An 18,671-nucleotide genomic window follows, 5' to 3' on the forward strand; every position below is an offset into this window, starting at 1 on the left:
GACAGAAGAGAGCCTGATGTGACTGTCTATGCTGAATACTAGATTTATTGTTTCTTCAATTAGTGGGAAGCATCCCTGAAAAAGTGGTGAGGGATAAAGAGATACAAAATTATTTTTATCTCATATGGTGCAAAAGACAGTCACATCAAGGAATCTAGCAGAAGCTTAGGAACTCTTACAGAGTAAAACCACAGAGGAGGTTCTTCTGTTAGTAGCTTAGGTCTGCTGGAGATGGACTGGTGGGATGAATTGAGGGTTTTTGCAGGAGGCCATGAAGGCAAGTGCTCTGGAATGTGTAGGGTCAGAAGAACAGTTTTAGATGCTCTCAAGAGAAGCAACAGTTGTGGGTGCTACTCTCCATGTCCATAGTGTGTTACAAGATAGTAGAAGCACTGTGTTCAAACTCCCTCAAGCTGAATCTACCCACCTACCTGACCTACCCATAATCCAAGTCAAAGCACCATTACCAAATCAGTGAACTAATTTAGGGAAAGAGGCATATGAAGACAGAGGTTTAGTATATAATTAATTGTGCTTAGTATAAAGTAATAGCACTAAGTAATAGCTTTAATACATAGGTAAGTTTTATTATGTACATAATTTCTCATTTCTTTATCAAAAAGTAAGAATCTTCATAACATTATTCAACAAAAATTTTAAGGCTGAGTTCCTACCTGGAGTTTCTGATGTATGACAAATAATTCATCATAAATTTGACTGATGTGAGGTGGTATTAAGCCTTGGCTATTGCATGCCTGAGCATCAGTTCCCCTCACAATTTTCTTTAACAAGCCACTGCCAATATTTTGGTCGCTATTTTCTTGTGTATTTGCAGCCAAATGAGATGGTAATGTATGGCCTGTGGACAGGAACAAAAACATTTTACATTAAAAAAATTAGTCCTAGCTAAATAATTATATGACTGTTGTATAAAACCATAGAAAATGTATTTTAGGAATTCAGAGTAATAAGTATAAAGCAAGATGTATCAAAATGTGAAAGTAATCTACAGAATTACGGAGAATTGCTCAAAGCAGTGTTACGCAATTTGTTTGAACTGATCAGGAATCAATGGAGTTTTATAAGTAAAACTATGCCCTCCACTGCAATACAGAAATCCCAGAGATACCTGTATAGAATCTATGCACAGATCAAGTCATTTTGTCACCAAAATCTCCTATTATTTTTGTAAGGGCTTCAGGCAAGTGATTTCCTGCTGACTAGACCTTAGGCTGACAACTAAGTTAACAGCAGAAGACTTAAGAAACTACTGGACACCACATGAGAAACTGTTCGACATGACAGATTACAGTGTAAGGAGCTGATGAAAGATGCAGATGGCACAATGAGGAATGGCTGGATTTCACAAATAGTCAAATGGACAAAGTTCACAGATAACTGAAGGGAAGTATTGGGATCTTTTTGGGGAGAGACATCTTGCAAGGTCAACTGCACCTAAGTACCACATCAGGATAAGATTACCACAGTATCAGAAATAATAACTTGGTACTTTGCTGGTTTTTGGCTGGGATAGAGGCAATTTTCTTCATAGCAGTCAGTGTGGAGCTATGGTTTGGATTTGTGCTGGAAACAGTGTTGATAACTCAGGGATGTTTTAGCTATTGCTGAGCAGGGCTTGCACAGCATAAAGGCCTTTTCTGCCTCTCACCCCATCACACCCCACCAGTGAGGGGGCTAAGGGTGCACAAGGAGTTGGGACAAAGAAAGAACAGCTGACTCCAACACCATACAGTGTCATGCTCAGCACATAAAGCTAAGGAAAGAAGGAGGAAGGCAGGGACATTCAGTGTGGTGGTGTTTGTCTTCCCAAGTCACCATTACATGTGGTAGAGCCCGGCTTTCCTGCAGGTGGCTGAACACCTGCCTGCCCATGGGAAATGGTGGATGAATTCCTTGTTCTGCTTTGCTGGAGTGCGTGGCTTTTGCTTTACCTATTAAAGTGCCTCCATTGAGCTCCAATGATCTGTTCTGCCTGGCTTCTGAGATTCCTTTTAGCCACTTTGGAGTTGGTTGTCTGCCTGTCTCCACTCTTTCACAAGAACACATCAATGCTCTTCTAAACCTAAAACTCTCCACAAGAGAGGGCTACACTGATTCGCAAACTCCTCTACTTGCATTTTCAAACATTTTCAGTGAATGAATGCCACTTGGTCCCTGCTACAAGATTGTAGCTAGAATTTCCTGGGTTAGCTGAACAAAAGGCAACATTACCCATTGCTAGTTTTTCCATCCTTAGACTGACGAAAAACATCTAACTAACAGAGTTGTAGTATCTGTTAATGTAGCTAGCTACTTAAAACAAAATAAAGCAAAACAAACACAAACAAAAATCCAAAACCCAACTTGTTTCTTCATTTATATTATAACGTCAGTTGGCAACCAGTTTCATAAAAGGCTGATTTCTTTTTTTAAAAATTTATGTTAGTATTGCTTCAAGTGCATCTGGACCTCCTAAAATAAGTCTAAAGGAGTTACTCATATTAACGTGAAAGGTTAAATCCCCCCACCTAAAATACATTTTAGTTGATTGTTGTATTTCTGAATTGAATAGAAATATATTCACTAGAAAGTTTTTAAAATTACATGTTACTTCACACAGAGTTGCAAGAATATGTAAAATTAAATATTTATTACCTGTTTCCATGTATATAGCTGTATTTTGAATTGCATCGGTTTCAGAGCAAATAATGGACTTTTCTTCTATTTCTAGCCCATTTGAATCACAAAAAGAATCCTGCTCATCGCCAAAACTAAAAATACAAAAAAGCAATAATTTTAAATTACTCAGTTCCTTTCTAACATGCTACATAACTGAGCACTGAGAGAAGGCTGCATAAAAAGGCAAACATTGTTCAATGTACGACTTCGATATTTGACTAATAACAAATAGCAGAGTTAAATCATTTGGATGGAAGGCATTATTACTTGCAAGACTAACCACAGCAATTAGTAGTGTTGCTGACTTAAAAGTAGTAGCAATAACTAGGATTTTCATGTTGTAAGAACATGTATATGACAGGTAAAAACAACGCTCTTCTCTCATCACAAACAACCAAATTTCTGGAAAATTAAAAATACTTGCCCCATTTTTACATTATATTTTTCATATTTGGTGTAAAAAAGCTCTGAGAAGTAATTTTTTGGCTTTTGGAATCAAATTATCTCTCTCAAAAAAAAAAATCTACTTATCAGTCTGGGCTATTTGCTTTTCTCCTAGTTAATTTTTTATCACCTAGTTCAGTTTTTATCATCCTTGTATCCCATTAGCAATTTCAACATGCACACATCAGACCAAAAAATGAGACAGTACTGCTCATAAAAATCAACATCCACATTATCTCATAAGTTGGCCACAAACAATTCTGTACTCAAGAATACAAGAACCTTAACTTTTGCACAGTCCAAATATACTGTTTACTCATGGTTTATCTGGATGATGAGAGGAACTGAAAACACCTACTACCAATCCCGGTCTTTAAAACCTTTTAGGAAATCACTAGATCTGATGCTGTTCTCTCTTCCAGTTGCAGTAAATTCTGACTCTAAAGAACAACTTGACAGAGAAATAGCTGTGTTTTCCAGTGAGCTGTCCATGTCACCTGCAATACATACAATTTTTATAATTTTATTTTGCATTTGACATTAAGAAATCAACAAGGACCTGTTAGGAGTGCTTGCCACGTAATCATGTAAGTTTAAGAACCAAAACCACTACTGATGCAGCCTGACAAATTAAGAATTATAAAAGCTTAAACTATAGTAAGAATTATTTAGCATTCACACCAGATTTGTCTTTCTGAAGTTTTAGAGTTTGCCTGCATATACTAGTTTTTCTGTAACCGAAGTCTGAAAAATAAATTGTTTTAGTCTGCTGTCCACATGCACCAGCAATGTGTTTCTCAAGAAGCCCAAATACATTCTAAATATTAAACATTTATGTATCTTTAAATTAAAGCTAAATATATGCATTATGAGGTGGACTGCTACCAACTACGTCAAGCAGGCCTTAAACACAAACAGGCTGTTCTAAAGAATCCTTTGTGTTCTTTACTCCAATGTTAACATTCCCAGGCTGGCTCCCAAGTATCACAACCCCCTGATCAAGAATATCTACCTATTTGAAATGCAAAATAATAAGTTTAGGAACCATACAGCTCTAGTATGTATTTTCCCTGAAAAAGATCAAAGCACCATTGCTTGGTATTACCTTTGTATACTAAGGAGCTTCCACTTTTACATTTGGTATGCAGTGCTCCCAAGAGGCAATCCTACAAGAAAACACAAAACCACTGTAATCTAGTAAGAATTTTCAGGGAAAATATATGTTACAACTTAGTTGTTTAACAGTTACAACTCCTTGTGACAGAATTCTTACTACAAACCACTAGCTTTGAAAAGGAAGTAGGTTTTTCTTCAATATATAAACATAGTCCTCATACTAATGTAAAGAGGCAAATATATTCCCTACAGTCTAATAATGAAATATTCATAGTGTTATATGTTAGAATATTTGAGCCTAAAATTTGAGCATATAAAGCACAATGAAGATGGTAACATAAAATAAAGGCATGAAAGTAGAACTAGGGAATCACAGAAACAGTGCCATCTACCTTCATACCTAGGCTTTTTATGCCAAAGTTTCCTGTTCTATTTTTTCTTACTATCTTGTAACTACATACTAACAAAGTGAATGACAGAGGTTTTATGCTACAAGCAAAATCAATTAAATGTACATTAGAAGATATTGAAAATATCAGACTCAAGGTAGTTCTCATCATCTTAATTGTTTCACTGCATCTCTCTGCTGTGTTCTAAACCAAGTGATCAACTGCTGTAATTTCTTGTACTTAAATTCCCACTTTCTAATGAAATAATCCACAAATGCAACATTTTCTTCCTTGCAAGCATTACACTTTAAAGTCTAAGTGACAGTCTTTTAAATATAAGTTTTCAAAATTATTTTCTCTTGAAGCACAGTTCTGTAATTCAAGTAGAGTATTCCCCAAGAAAAACACAGAATCTAGAGCACCATAAAATGCTAGTCATGTTGTAAATCCTTCTGCAGAAACTAACAGCATACGGTCTGATTTTAGCTGCGAAAGAACTCAAATCTTCACATCACATTTGGGACAGTTGTGGATCCTAAAATGGCAAGTCACACTTCCTCAGAAAAAAAAGGCTGGGTTTTGCAGTCATCTGACGATTCCCAAGACCAACCTGATATCCCAATACAACTATGTGTCTAGCTCAAACCCAGTTTTCAATCTCTGGTTGCTCATGGATATTTCCCAACATATGACTTCCTTTGAGGCATGAGTTTGAATTTGTTTCAGTGAAAGACAAACAGAATTCAGGCAAAACAAAGGTTCCTGGCCAGCAAGTATTCCTTCTATGAATTATCAAAGGCTTTTGAAACACTAGCAGGGGGGAGGCGTCTTTGCTGCTGGATTTTTAAGCAGATCAGTTTTCCAATCCACTGTGCAAAGCCATAAATGTTTATGTGAGCACAAGGAAACAGAAGAACCACAGTCCAGTTCCCTCATTCATATCAGTGCAAAGAACCTAGCATTCTCTGGTGTAAAATAATATTGCTGTACTTTGGCAAGGGAATGATACCCATCATAATGTGCTGCCTGGTCAGCGCAGCAGTCTCTTATGAACTACGGGTTTGATTCTCCTCCGATTGACTAGGTATGGAACACTTTTCTGCTCTCTGACAACAGAGCTAATCAATAGGCTTCACAAAAAAAATCACAAACACTCCTAAGGCATTCTAAGGAAGGCTGCCAATTGCTGGGGCTGAAGAGGATAAGAGAGAAATTACTTATCCTATTATATATATATTTCATACATGCTTAGTAGGCTACTTTTAAGACCATTTACACATATGATCTCACTCAAGTGGAAGGCACCAGAAGGTTTTAGGCAACAAATAAGTGTCTTAGTAATGCATAAAATTTGGAATTGTAATTATCAGGGACATTTCCACATCAGGCAAGGATGACTCTTCCACACTTCTACGGTAAGGCAGTTAGAGCACGGGGGTAGGACAAGAAAGAACACATAACCTCCCCAAGTCTGTTTAAACCCCACTTTTGTCCCTCAGTGCAGGGATATGCAACACCGCGGTGTTCACAAAGAACCCTAGGGAGGGAACACAGCCCCCGCTACAGCCCCCTCCTCCAAGCCCAACTCGGGAACGTGGCGAGGAGAAACGGATTTCCTCCTCTCCCTCCCCCCGGCCGCCATCCCCGGCCCCGCGCGTCTCACCCCCGCGGGCCCCCGCGAGTTAGCGCCGGCTGCAGGCGCCGGGCGGAGCTCGGTTGGCTGCCCCTCCCGCCATTGGCGGCACATCTAACAAATCGGACGCGCACGCGCACGCGCAGACGCGCCCCCCGCCCAAAGCTGCCCAGGGACGAGGGGCAGAGGCGGCCCCGGGCGGGCGGGAAGGGCAGGGCCGAGGCACGCCCCTCACGGGGCTGCGGGGGACGGGCACAGCACCAGTGGTTCTTTACAGTCTAATGGTTTTGTGGGACCTTTAGGGAATCAGAGTCACTAAAGGCTGGACAAGACCTCTGATCGTCGAGTCGAACATCTGACCGAACACCACCACGTCAACTCGACCATGGCTCTAAGTAACACATCCAGTCTTTCCTTAAACGCTTAAGGAAGGATGACTCCACCACCTCCCTGGGCAGCCCATTCCAATGTTTAATCACCCTTTCTGTGTAGAATTAATGTCCAACCTAAGCCTCCCCTGGTGCACCTTAAGACTTTATGTCCTCTCATCCTGTCACCCAGTTCCTGGAAGAAGAGGCCGACCCCCACCTGGCTACAACCTCCCCTCAGGTAGTTGTTGACAATGATAAAGTCATCCGTGAAGAAGTACTACTACTATCCTGTAAAAATAAATAAATACAAATCCAAATAAACTTAAAGTTGAATATTCAAGTCACATATTTCCAATTTACAGATCATAACAACTTAGTTACCTTGGGGAAAAAAAAACTCTTGATAATGCCAGCACTGAACTGTAGAGTATCAGTTTAAATAAATCCCGCATTTATCCATGCATACTCACTCTTGAGAGGCAAAATTTTTCAAGATACTGGTACTTAGAGCCTGCAGTGAGGTCTGAGAAGTTTAAAACAGCAAATAAACACTGAGCAGAGCCAGGAGAGCAGCATCAGAGCAGTAGCAGTGGGTAAAATCTCAATGTTTAGTAGATGTTTTTTGTTAAAGCAAGTCTTTTAGAAATATTTTAAGTACAAAAGAAAAAGTTGGTGTACTTCTCCAGCAAAACATTGATCAATACATTTAATAACTATGCTCTCTTAAATCTACTGAGGTGATACTGAGAGACTCCAGAGAGCACGAACAAGCATCCAGCTGCCTCAGCTTGCATTCTGCACATTGAAACGTCCATTAATTTCAAAGGACTTCAGTGCACTGTCCAGCAATTTGCATCTACAATCTGCACGTTCAAAAGAGCTTCATGAGAGCAGGAAGCCAAATTATGCAAGTTTTTTTTTTTAAACAAACTGAAGACATTTATTTTAACAAGACTAGGATTTTATTTTTAAAATTTGACACTTAATACAAATATGTCAGGATAACACAAATACACCTGAAATATGCCAGTGCCTGAACTTTATTTAACATGCAAAAAAATCAATTAGAACACATAAAAAAATCCAACTATAACCTGTAATTTTACATTTATACATCAGAAGTGTCCATTTTAAGAAGTTGAAATAATTAGTCAATAACATCTAAGTACTGATTTATACCGCTAAAACATTTGTTTACTGAAAGAAATAATTCTATATTTGCCCACAGTCTGTAATGACAATTCTTGCATTTACTAGCCCTTTAGGAGAACCGAAGGATTCAATCTTTTTCACGACATCCATTCCATCTTTCACAAACCCAAATACAACATGCTTGAAGTCCAAGTGTTCTGCTTTTTTAAGTGTTATGAAGAACTGAGAATTATTTGTATCCCTGCCCTTATTTGCCATTGACAACAATCCAGGACCAGTGTGTTTCACTTCAAAATTCTCATCTTCAAATGCTGTTCCATAAATTGACTGTCCACCTGTTCCATCATGGTTAGTTATATCTCCTCCCTTAAAAAAAAAAACAAAAACAAACAAAACAAAAGGGGGCATAGCATTAACTGACAAGTCCCAAAACACAAACGAACAATTTTACTTCCTTTTTATTTTTCTGGAAGGCAGTGAGTTTCTGGCTCCCTATTATTTGACTATACACACAGAAGTGATAATGTATGCTATCCTATCTTTGAAGGAAAGCTTTAGTTCTAATTGAAAAACTTCTCACTGTACCTGGAGAAAATTTAGGCAAAGCAGACCAAATTTACAATATACTAATTGCATGTGATAAAATCTCACTTTGTCACACATATATGGTGCAGATAACCATTTTAAAAGAAAGTCTGCTCCTTATAGGATGTGGAATACCTTGAAACAAGCTTAAGCCCTAAAAGGCCTAATGATGCTTTCCTTATCAGAAATGGTTCTTTTGCAAAAACTTGGCACCTAAAGTGCATACTTCAGGCACAGGTGATACCTAATCAAGAGACAGGGTAACATTTTATTCTGGTTAGAAGCCATTCATATATTACTGTCTAATTTTGAGTTTATTGAAGGTTGTCTACATAACTCAGCTTCAGTGATGTAGTGACTTCCTGAACATTAGCATAGTGTATATGGAAGTTGGTTCATTCTGCACATTATAAGTCACTAAAACTCAATGAATTCTTGATGAGAGTTCTAGGAAAGGAAAGGTCTATGATTTATCTCCTAAGCCTTCAGCATTCATGAAGAACTTGCTAGTGCTACTGAACGCACACCAAGGTTTAAAACCACCACTGTGTACATGGGGGTTCGGATGTACTGCAGGCTGATACTCTTAGTGCAAAATTTGAGTATTTTAAGAACAGGCCACTGCATGACAATCAGATCTAGAAGACTTCTTTTAGATGGAAACCTGAACATCTAAATACCGGGAATATCAGTCTTCGAGTACACGCTACCTGAAATACAAAGTGTACCTTAAACTGTAAGAGAATCCTGGAAAGTAAGTGTTCTTAGCAGGTGAGCATACAGGAGCTCCTCTCTGTACAGAGAGAAAAATGAATGGTAGTTATGGGAACACTTACTTTCCTTGGTGTTCCTGTTCAGCAACAGGCCCCTTGCCCTTTCTAAGAGGATTTCTTTATCTCCACTTTTTATTTCCACATGACACCGCTAGGTAACACTGACTCATGAGGAGCTGGCAGACACAGGTAAGCATCTAGCTTAGGGAAGCAGGTGCTGCTTGCACCATTTCTCATCTCCTTGTAGGGAAAGGGCAGATAAGAGTATCCTGCACAGTGGATCCATGCTGCCAACAAGTATGTGCTATCCTGTAGAAGTGTTTTTTGAAGCGCCATCTTTAGTCAAGACGCATTCTCATTCTCTCCAAGAGTCTTCCTGTTATGCTTACCTGACACACAAAGTCGGTGACTATTCTGTGAAAGCGGGAGTTCTTGAATCCAAATCCTTTCTCTCCTGTGCACAGGGCTCTGAAATTTTCAGCAGTTCTTGGGACAATATTTGAAAACAGCTCCATGGTTATGTGTCCTAAAGGTTCATCATCAGCAGAAACTTCAAAATACACAACAGGGTTGGTGTCCTTTGACAGTCCTGCTGCCAGAGATAAGTGCCCCTTCTGTAGTTCTGACAAGCTTAGCTGGCATTCTTCAAACCTCCTCTTGAAAGAATTAGCCATCTCTTGGCTTTTAAATCGGACTGCAAGTTGCTCAACTTTTACTTCACCATCTGAAAATAAATCCAGAAAGAGGGTTTCTTTAGGTTTATCTTATAATCACTTCCTGGGAAAAACAAAGGCACAGAAACTACAGACCGCTTAGGAAAAACAACAAAAACCACCTGAAAGACTCACCAGCATAATCTGTGGCTGTCCAAATTAAAGCATTGTTTGATGTATCAGAGGGCACTAAGTTCATTTCTTTGGTGATGACATGGTTTGCACAGACCTTAAGTACTTGGTCTCTTCTCATTAGGACTCTATAGTATTTCTTCTGTGTATGGAAGAGGATCTTGATCTCTCCAACACCACGCTCCTTCCACTGAGTAGCATCCCTGTCCCATCTGTAGAGTTTTGCCCTCTCTTTGAAGAGAATCTCTTCGTCTTCTTCTCCAGATTTTACCTCCACCTAGAAAACCAACACAGTAGAATGACTACCTGTGATTTCCTAGGAGAGATATTAAATAGTTATTACATACAGTTATGATGATTCTGACACATTGCAGTGGAAAATTATTCAGTGTGGTCCCTTCTCCAACACAACATTCATTACACTAAAGTGAGTGTGACATTTAGCCTTTTCAGAATTGAAAAGCCCAACAAATTCCACTGTTTGAGATTAATTATAGCACTGCAATACTCCTTCACCATGCTGCATATGGTTTTGGCAAGTTTCCCAGGAAAGTTTCAGGTCCGCTGCATGATGTTCATACTGAGAAGGGAAGACGCAGTACTATTACAATTGCAGGAGTTCTTTTGAACGTTGTTTAAGAACTTGATATTTGCATTTGAAGAGAATAAACACCAAGTCCAACAAACAGGCCTGACAGATATATCTCCCTTTATGTATGCATATTATGGTCTCTAACCTCCTTTCATTAGCACATCTTCCAAAGATAAGGAACACTTGAGAGAACTGGAGAAATATGTGACAAAAAACATTACAGAAGTCATAATATGACACACAGATGAGCAAAAGCATACTGAATTTTGAAGAAGGTGGTTGAAAGCATGTTACAAAATAAATCAGATTAATACTGTTCAAATTAAAGAATGCTGCATGCTGTTTATTTATGCTTTATTTGCCTCGCTTAATAATTTTACTAATCTATAGTTGAATTATATTAATAGAAAGGCTAGACATTATGATTAGCATCAAAAGAGTCAGAAATGGTTATTAGGCACACTATGGATAAACACCAAATCAAGACATAACTGTGTGAAGCCTCACTCCACAAGTCGTAAGTCTACCTTCAAAGTTGAAGGTTCTACTTCTTGAAAAACAATTTATTTTCCAAGTAACAAAGTTAGTTCCCTTAGCTTTCATGTGAACTTAACTGTGTATCTTTTTGCTCAGGGATCCTAAGAAATATCTTGCCTACCTTAGAGTAAAAATTGTAAGTTACTATGGCTTCCACAGAACTGAATCTACAGGCCTTGATACAAAGCCACAGCTGAATTGTATTGGCACTAGCAGTTATCCAGTTCTTCTTCCTGTTCTTCAGCTGTGTTATATATAATGTTTTAGTTTTTCTAAGTTATGTGTACAAATTTGCATTCTGATCAACACTCAGCCGAGGTATAGAGAAATCAATGTTTAAGATTTTAACTGAGGCACCAGACCCTTCCCCAGTGCTACACTGTACTAGGATTTAAAACAGCAGGTGTTTCTACACAGCCAGTGTAACATATGCAGAACAAGGTGCACACAACACAGAAAGCAAAGTTAAGCATGTCTGCTAACATAACAAGTTTTTAAAAAATGTTTTGCTTATCCTAATGTTGTTTTATATTCCAGAAGTCATCTTACCTCTGGTAAAGACACAATTGGCTCAAAGTGGATATCATCACTGTGTACCACCTCATCATCACTACCACCTTCATCTTCATCTGCTTTACGGGCAGTGTCTCCAAACACAGCTGCTCCTGTATTTGCCCATTTGAAGTTTTTATCTACAATTAGGAGAGTTACATTTTAAACTTTGTGTCATTTTTTTCTTCCTGATAAAAACTTGCAAAAAATTGTTGTTTCTACAAATCAGTAGAAATATGGTACATAAAAGTTTTATTGTATGAAGCAGAAGTCCAGCTGAGGTCTGCCTCGGAGACTTGTCCAACTCACCTTTTGAGCCAAAAGCGAAATCTCCAGAGCTTTTGGAAGCCAGATCTGCAAATGACAGGCCTGCAGTATTGCCAAAACCAAATGAGATGACTCTGTTTTCTGTCACATAAGAGGGGAAAGTCAAAAGTTCTTCTCTTACTTTCTTAAAGAAAATGCATTTATGTAGTCACACAAGAATATACTGGAGAAGTGTCTACAGTATTTTTATCATCCAATAAATTTCAGTTTGTGTGAAGTATGTCATAATGACATTTTATTATGGTTTAAAATAAGGGCTCAAGACAGATTTTCAGCATTCTACTTCTGTGCAAATCCACAGAGCTCTACTAAGTATTCATGTGGTATTTCATGAACTAATGAAAGTACATCTCATAAACTACACAGCAGACACTAGCACTGCTCTGTAGTAGTGAATTTGAACACAAAAAAATTTGATAAAATTATTTTAATCCCTAGACACGTTTTTGCTAGATTGGTACTTTTCAAACCATGACAGCTTCTAATTCAGCATTGGTACTACTTCTTCCCAAGGCAGCAACTAAATTACATAAATTAATCTACAGAAAATCATGCTACAAAAAAGTCCCAGAACATACCTCTGACCTTACCTTGTGTTGACTCCGAACAGTCTGAATCACTCTTTTTAGTTGACAGGTCTACAGGTGTGTCATCAGCTCGGGATGAAGTCTGCAATACTTGCACTGTTTCTGTGCTGGAATCTGTTTCTTCATTGCTGGTAGCTGACTGGACAAATACTGTCACCTCATTGTTTGATGCAGGAAGCATTTCTTCCTTACTGGTACAGACTAAGTCACTTAAGCTTGCAACCTCATTCTCCTGCAATTAATAAAAAAATAACATAATAGCAAATAAGCTAGAAGAGCCTAGGGCATGAACCATCTCTGCAGAGACTAAGCACAGATGTTTGAGAAAATAAAGAACACCAAGAAAAGTTGTTGTAAGCTTTCTGGAGTTTGTCATGATGCTTAACATCCAAGAAGGTTAACTTGACAGGAGACTGAGGTATCTGGGAAGTAGTAAACTTGAAAAAGAATACTGTGACTTCCTGAAATCAATTAGTTCTTCTGTATACAGTAGGAGCAATATTACTAGCCAAAGCAGTTTAAAAGAACACCTGAACATTCTTTCTCTTTTGAAAGAATTTAAGCTCTAAGCTTTCTGTTTCAGTGTTGGCATCAGGCACAGCCACAAAAGACTCAAATAGTTTTTCCCCACTGGATATTTTAGTTCTCACAAAGGGAAAACTGTAATGTCTTACGCATATATGAAGTAATTGCACAAGTTTAATAACAAGAAATTTAGTAAAGATTTAGTTCTTACTTTTGTTTCTTGAATTTTAGCTTCTGACTTTAAGTCTTCTGGACTGTTATGTTCAGTATCACTGCTGACACCACGGACAGATGTAGAAGGAACCTGCTGAGCTTCTGCTTCAGCTTTCTCCTCAGGAGTTGGTTTCTTTTCCCAAGTAGCAGCACATTTTCTTTCACTGCTGAATTCGCTTTTTCCTGCAATGCCTACTGCAAAGAGTAAAAATTAGTGGAAAATATTTGAGTATTTAGCTGCTATTTATTTAATTTCTGGCACCTATACTGTAAATTAACCTCATGATAGCCAGGGCAACTTGAAGACAGACCTCGAGAGTTTTTCAAACAGCATTACTGTTTAAACAGTGGAAGTGAAGACTACCTAACTTAACTTGGGGTGACTAGAATTGGAAACATAAGTAATTCTCTATTGCTACCAGGGAATTTCCACGCAGTGATGAAGAGTTCAATCTTGCAGCTGCCATGAATAACTTCAACATATTTCAGATGGCTCAATATTTACACCCTTGTAGCACATATCCCCCCAAAAAAATCCCCAAACTTCACTTCTAGAAGTATCTGCTCAGATTTTCAGTCACGCAACACTGAAGTCTGAGGCACAGCCAAAGCTGACATAAATATAAGCAAGTCTTCTACACCTGTACTTTTAGTATAAAGTCTAATTTTTTTTTGAGCAACAGTAACTATCTAATTGACTATCTCCAGAAGAAGCAAATATTCAAAGATATAGAGAATTTTTGTCTTGAACAGTATCATGCCAAGCTGAATTTTTCATATTCAGAAGAACCTCAAGGTAGGAAAAGACTTGGATGTTCTTGTTTAGAGATCACCTGAAATGAACATTTCTCATTCAGGTACCACTTTACTGCTAACTAACAATTTCACATAGTGAGCTTAAAAGCTGTACTTTGATATGCAGCTTTTCTGCTCCCAGCATCAGTGCTTCTAAAAACTATCTCAGGAAACAAAATTAATCTCTGCCCACGTGTCCTTCAGATTCAGTTTATGTTTCAGTACATAAAGCACAATACTTAAAATTTCTTAAGACATACCTTTTACAGGATCTTGCTGTTTCTTTTTCTCTTCTGAATCACTGGGATACAGTCTTCCGTTAAGTTTCTTAACAGCTGTTTCATAGTCTTCATCTTAAACACAGGAAACAAGCGTAAGTTCTCAGGCCAGAGAAGGTCAGAGAAGTCTCCTAAGCCCTTTCAATTCATAAGCCTAGCAAGCATGCGTAATTTTTGCTTATGTTTTAAGAGTTCCACAAAATAACAGGTAAGCTTTCACTTCTAGTTTTCCATGCATGTGCTTGAATGTGCTGTAACACTTTTTCTCAGTCTAGACTGTTACAGATACATGGCACAGGTTTTGTTTTCAGAAAACACATTTCTGACAGTGATTTTATTAAGAGTACCACTACGCATATTTGGGAAAGAAGACTGAAGATCTTTTACATAAAAACTTGCAAGCTCAGGTATTCGTGAAAGCAGGTTTGTCTTCTCCAATTTTCTGTTGAATACAGTGCTTCAGAACTTCCATTTAACATATTTGCTGCTGAATAAATTAAGAGTAATTTAGTTGCATTTGATAAGATTTGACATAAAAGAAGTTCACGTTTAGAATTTGGAATATGCTTTAGAAGAAAAGCCATTAGTCTAATATTTAGGGAACCTGAGCTTGTTAGTTTTTAATAAAGACTCAAAATACTTACTTCAGTAAGTCTCAAGTATCTGATTATTCAGTCTTACCTAACCAACTGCCTTGTTGACACTCATCAACAGCCACAATACACCAAGACAAATTCTCTTTAGTCACTCCTGGGCCTCCATTGTACTATTCTGTCTTGAAGACTTGAATGTACATCTTTGGCCATAAGGATGTTGACAGGATTGATTCCCATTGGTCCAAACAAAAGTATTTGAGTGTCTAATGGTTCCAACAGCATTCACGAAGTATCCCAAGTTGGAAGGGATACATAAGGATCACCAGCTGCAGCTCTCTGCTCCTTGCAGGACTGCCTAAAACCAAGCCATATGACTAAGCAAATTGTCCAGATGCTGCTTGAACTATGATGGGTTTGGTGTCCTGAGGAGCCTGTTCCAGTGCCCGACAGCACTCCCCTGACAGCTTTATTCCACTTCCTCATGTCCCATCACTGGTCACCAGAGACAGATCAGCACTTCCTCCTCTACTGCCATCCCTAAGGAAGTTGTAGATTGTGATGAGGTCACCCCTCAAGCCTTGTCTTCTCCAAGATGAACAAACCAAGTGACATCAGCTACTTTTCCTAAATCTGGGTGAAAGGCCTTTCCCCATTTTGGTCTCACCCCTCCAACAGTCTGATGTCCTTCTTACACTGAGGCACCCGAAACTGCACGCAAAGCTCAAGGTTGGGTTGCACCAGTGCAGTGTATTACACCCTTTCCTCACAAAAAGGTAATACAAAAGTAAACTTTGGCACTTCTTACCATCATCCTCGTCACTCACATATCCAGGCTTATTCTTGTAACAGAAGAATGTTGAAGGGAGCTTGAGAAAGTCAGCGAGAGCTCTCTGTTCAGGGGTAGGTGTTAACTCATAAACTATTATAACATCATCAGATGAAACATTGTCTTCTGACACTGTTGTCTTCTCAGCTTTTACAGAAATTGAACAAACCATTAAAACTGAATAATTTCAGAGCAGGAAATAACATTAACCCCCCATTATTACAGAACTGAATTAATTCTAAGTGCCTACATATTTTCTGTTGATCCACAGGAAACAAAATTAAAGTTCCAGGATGCTAGGACAGATCATCCTGTTAAAACTCAAGAAAGCTTAACATGCATGCCCAACTACATCCTCTTCTATTGCCTTTGGAATTCAAGTATTGGAACAGAAATATTTCTGCATCTTTATATTGTTATAAAGATTACTTAAAGAAGTTCTCATATCAAATAAAATACGGCAATGGAGAAAAGGGACAGAGGTGTTACATATAGGTAAATACGTAAGCTTCAGACCTGAGAAAAGAAAAAGTGAAGTTGTGTACATGTCAAATTGCATTGCTTAAAAGTGCGTTAAGTTCTAGAAAATATTATAAGTTCTATTCAGTTGCTGTTTTTCAGGTTACCTGTGGGAAATCTATGCTTTTTATTAGCTAATCTCAATTTACCATAATAGCTGTTGCTGAAACTTTTATTGTTACAAAAGTAATGTAATTTTTAGTTTCACCTTGTTGAACAACAAAAAAATATTGCTTTCAGCCGTATTTAGCTAGCTTTTCTAGCAAGGACAAATATCACTATAGCTTTTTATCCTCTCTCCTTCTACAATAAAGTGCCCATCCCACTGGTATTGAGAACAGTGCATGATCAAAGGTTAAAGCTGAAAGTAAAGCCTAGAGCAAACTGCAGATAAACATAAGCTATAAGGACAAGTAGACAGCTGTGGAAAAAAATATTTGAGTTTATTATGAGAGAATGGAAGCAAAGAGGGAGGATATACCAATTTAAATATTATCTATGGTTTGGTTGGGCTTCTGTTTGTTTAGGTTTTAGCGTTGTTTCGAGATGGTGAGTTTGGGGATAAAGGTGTGAAAAACAAAATTTGTTTATAAGAATTACCCCAGAAGCACATCAGTAGCCACACATCAGCTGTTTCTGAGAACAATCTGATTGCTTTAGTACCTCAGCCTATTTGTTCATGTTATTCAGATTTGAGTTAAACCAGTCAGCAGAATAAAAAAAAAGTGGTCTCAAAAGCTCACTGTGCTTTTCATTAAAAAATATTTGATAAGTTTGTGGCACAATGTAGTCAGTGGAAACCTAAATCTTAAGCTAGAAATCAGTTCCTGAAAAACACTGATTTTCCTGAGCATACAATTTCACAATCATCATTGCAGGAGGAGACAAGGACAGAAGAGATTTGTAATGTTTACAGACATGTCCCTTAATCCTATGATGCAACTGACACACTAAAATAAGTCTGCTTTTTAAAAGCAGTTGTCTCACTAGTATCTGCCAGTAGACTAAGAGCAATATAAAGAATAGTAAAGTAAGAGCAAGATCCGAAGTACTGATTCAAACTTATGTCTTTTTTCAAAGTATTCCCTCCACTGACTCAGTGGGCACTGACTTTGCCCCAACTGACTCTCCCTTTAATTAGAAAATTAATCATTTCAGGCATTTTAATACACCAGACTGTAGCTCAAACCCATTACCAGGACATACAGCCTTGTAAAGTAATCCTTTTTACTCACTCTTTTTTTTTTTTAGATCTACAGGCCTTTCTGAGCCTGTAGAAAGCAGATATATGATAAAACTCTTGAACAGCAAATTTTTATGTTCATATCACAACGGCAGGCTATAGATATTTTCATACATTTTCTCAGAACGTTATACAAAAAACTCACCCTAGCTGATTTAAGAATTAAGTACATGTAGTACATGTTATAAAGATATGGACGTATCTTGCATATTATCATGTGTTTTATTCTCTCAGATTAGTTAAGCAAGTGTCTTAATGGGACTGAGTAAAGTTGCACCAACTTCACTAGAAGTTTAAGTGTGGAGCATTTAGTCCTGCAGCAAAAAACCAGGTTTCCTTAGGATTAGAGAATTTTCAAAAATTTATTTTTGACAACAAACAACTTCTTCCAAGTCAGCCAGGTAGACAGTAGAAGTGTGTGTTTCCTTTAACGTGAGCAGTAGAAAGCTACCTAGAAGACCCTAGCAACAGATGATTCTGTTCCAGTGTTTTACCACCCTCATTGCTCATCCCGTTTGACAAACAGCATTCTCAAAGAGCTATCATGCAGTCTCTTTCAGTAGCCTTTGTGCAAATAGCTGAATAAGAGAAATATATTAAAAAGTCACTTCAGATTAACTGTTAAATTCTCCATGAAACTGATCTATCAAACACTAGACTAAGATTCTACTGTTCCAAACATCCACTCAAAGTGACAAGAGTTCAACATAGATTACTGCTGCAAACAGCTTAAATACATCTTCACAGGCAGCTGTGAAAACAAAGAGCCATGCATACCTACAACATATTCTGAAAAGACTGTTGGTTTTAGGATAATAGAACTTTCTACTTTGGGGAAAAAAAATCCACACAAAACATCATTAGCATGTGAAAGAAACAAAATAAAGGGCAATATCATGCACAAAAATTTTCAACTGTGTATTTTTGCTTTTATTTTAACTGACATTAAGACCAGGTAGGCCTAAATGTCTCTAGCTAGTCACAATAGTGATATTTTTTCTCATGCATTTATCAGTGAATATCTTCTGGCTATAAGAAAAAAGTGCCAGAGTTTAAACCCTAATGCATGTAGCAGCTACAGTAACATGCAACTA

The 18,671-nt window shown here is 37.9% G+C and overlaps 2 protein-coding genes across 6 annotated transcripts in view; both read right to left on the reverse strand.

The window, feature by feature from the left end:
- Positions 1 to 4,278, reverse strand: part of CCDC138 (coiled-coil domain containing 138) — a 34,667-nt gene extending 30,389 nt beyond the window's left edge. The window contains exons 1-4 of the mRNA XM_018084009.1: positions 4,229 to 4,278; positions 3,482 to 3,620; positions 2,656 to 2,771; positions 675 to 859 (exon numbers count right to left, since the gene is read on the reverse strand). Coding sequence (XP_017939498.1) covers positions 675 to 859; positions 2,656 to 2,771; positions 3,482 to 3,615 — 435 coding nt within the window. The 5' untranslated portion in view covers positions 3,616 to 3,620; positions 4,229 to 4,278. The remainder of the gene's footprint in view (positions 1 to 674; positions 860 to 2,655; positions 2,772 to 3,481; positions 3,621 to 4,228) is intronic.
- A 3,293-nt stretch (positions 4,279 to 7,571) lies between these two features.
- Positions 7,572 to 18,671, reverse strand: part of RGPD4 (RANBP2 like and GRIP domain containing 4) — a 32,944-nt gene continuing 21,844 nt past the window's right edge. For 3 of the 5 annotated variants that reach the window (XM_029964815.1, XM_029964817.1, XM_029964818.1), the window contains 9 exons: positions 15,795 to 15,962; positions 14,376 to 14,468; positions 13,319 to 13,515; positions 12,574 to 12,814; positions 11,978 to 12,076; positions 11,666 to 11,808; positions 9,991 to 10,264; positions 9,532 to 9,866; positions 7,572 to 8,150 (listed from right to left, as the gene is read on the reverse strand). In XM_029964815.1, the coding sequence (XP_029820675.1) occupies positions 7,845 to 8,150; positions 9,532 to 9,866; positions 9,991 to 10,264; positions 11,666 to 11,808; positions 11,978 to 12,076; positions 12,574 to 12,814; positions 13,319 to 13,515; positions 14,376 to 14,468; positions 15,795 to 15,962 (1,856 nt within the window). In that variant the 3' untranslated portion in view covers positions 7,572 to 7,844. The remainder of the gene's footprint in view (positions 8,151 to 9,531; positions 9,867 to 9,990; positions 10,265 to 11,665; positions 11,809 to 11,977; positions 12,077 to 12,573; positions 12,815 to 13,318; positions 13,516 to 14,375; positions 14,469 to 15,794; positions 15,963 to 18,671) is intronic. The other 2 variants (XM_029964816.1, XM_018084060.2) reach the window with 2 other exon arrangements.

Source organism: Manacus vitellinus, unplaced genomic scaffold (assembly GCF_001715985.3).
Source record: "Manacus vitellinus isolate BGI_N305 unplaced genomic scaffold, ASM171598v3 scaffold_7_pilon, whole genome shotgun sequence".
In the NCBI taxonomy this organism is placed as follows: Eukaryota; Metazoa; Chordata; class Aves; order Passeriformes; family Pipridae; genus Manacus; species Manacus vitellinus.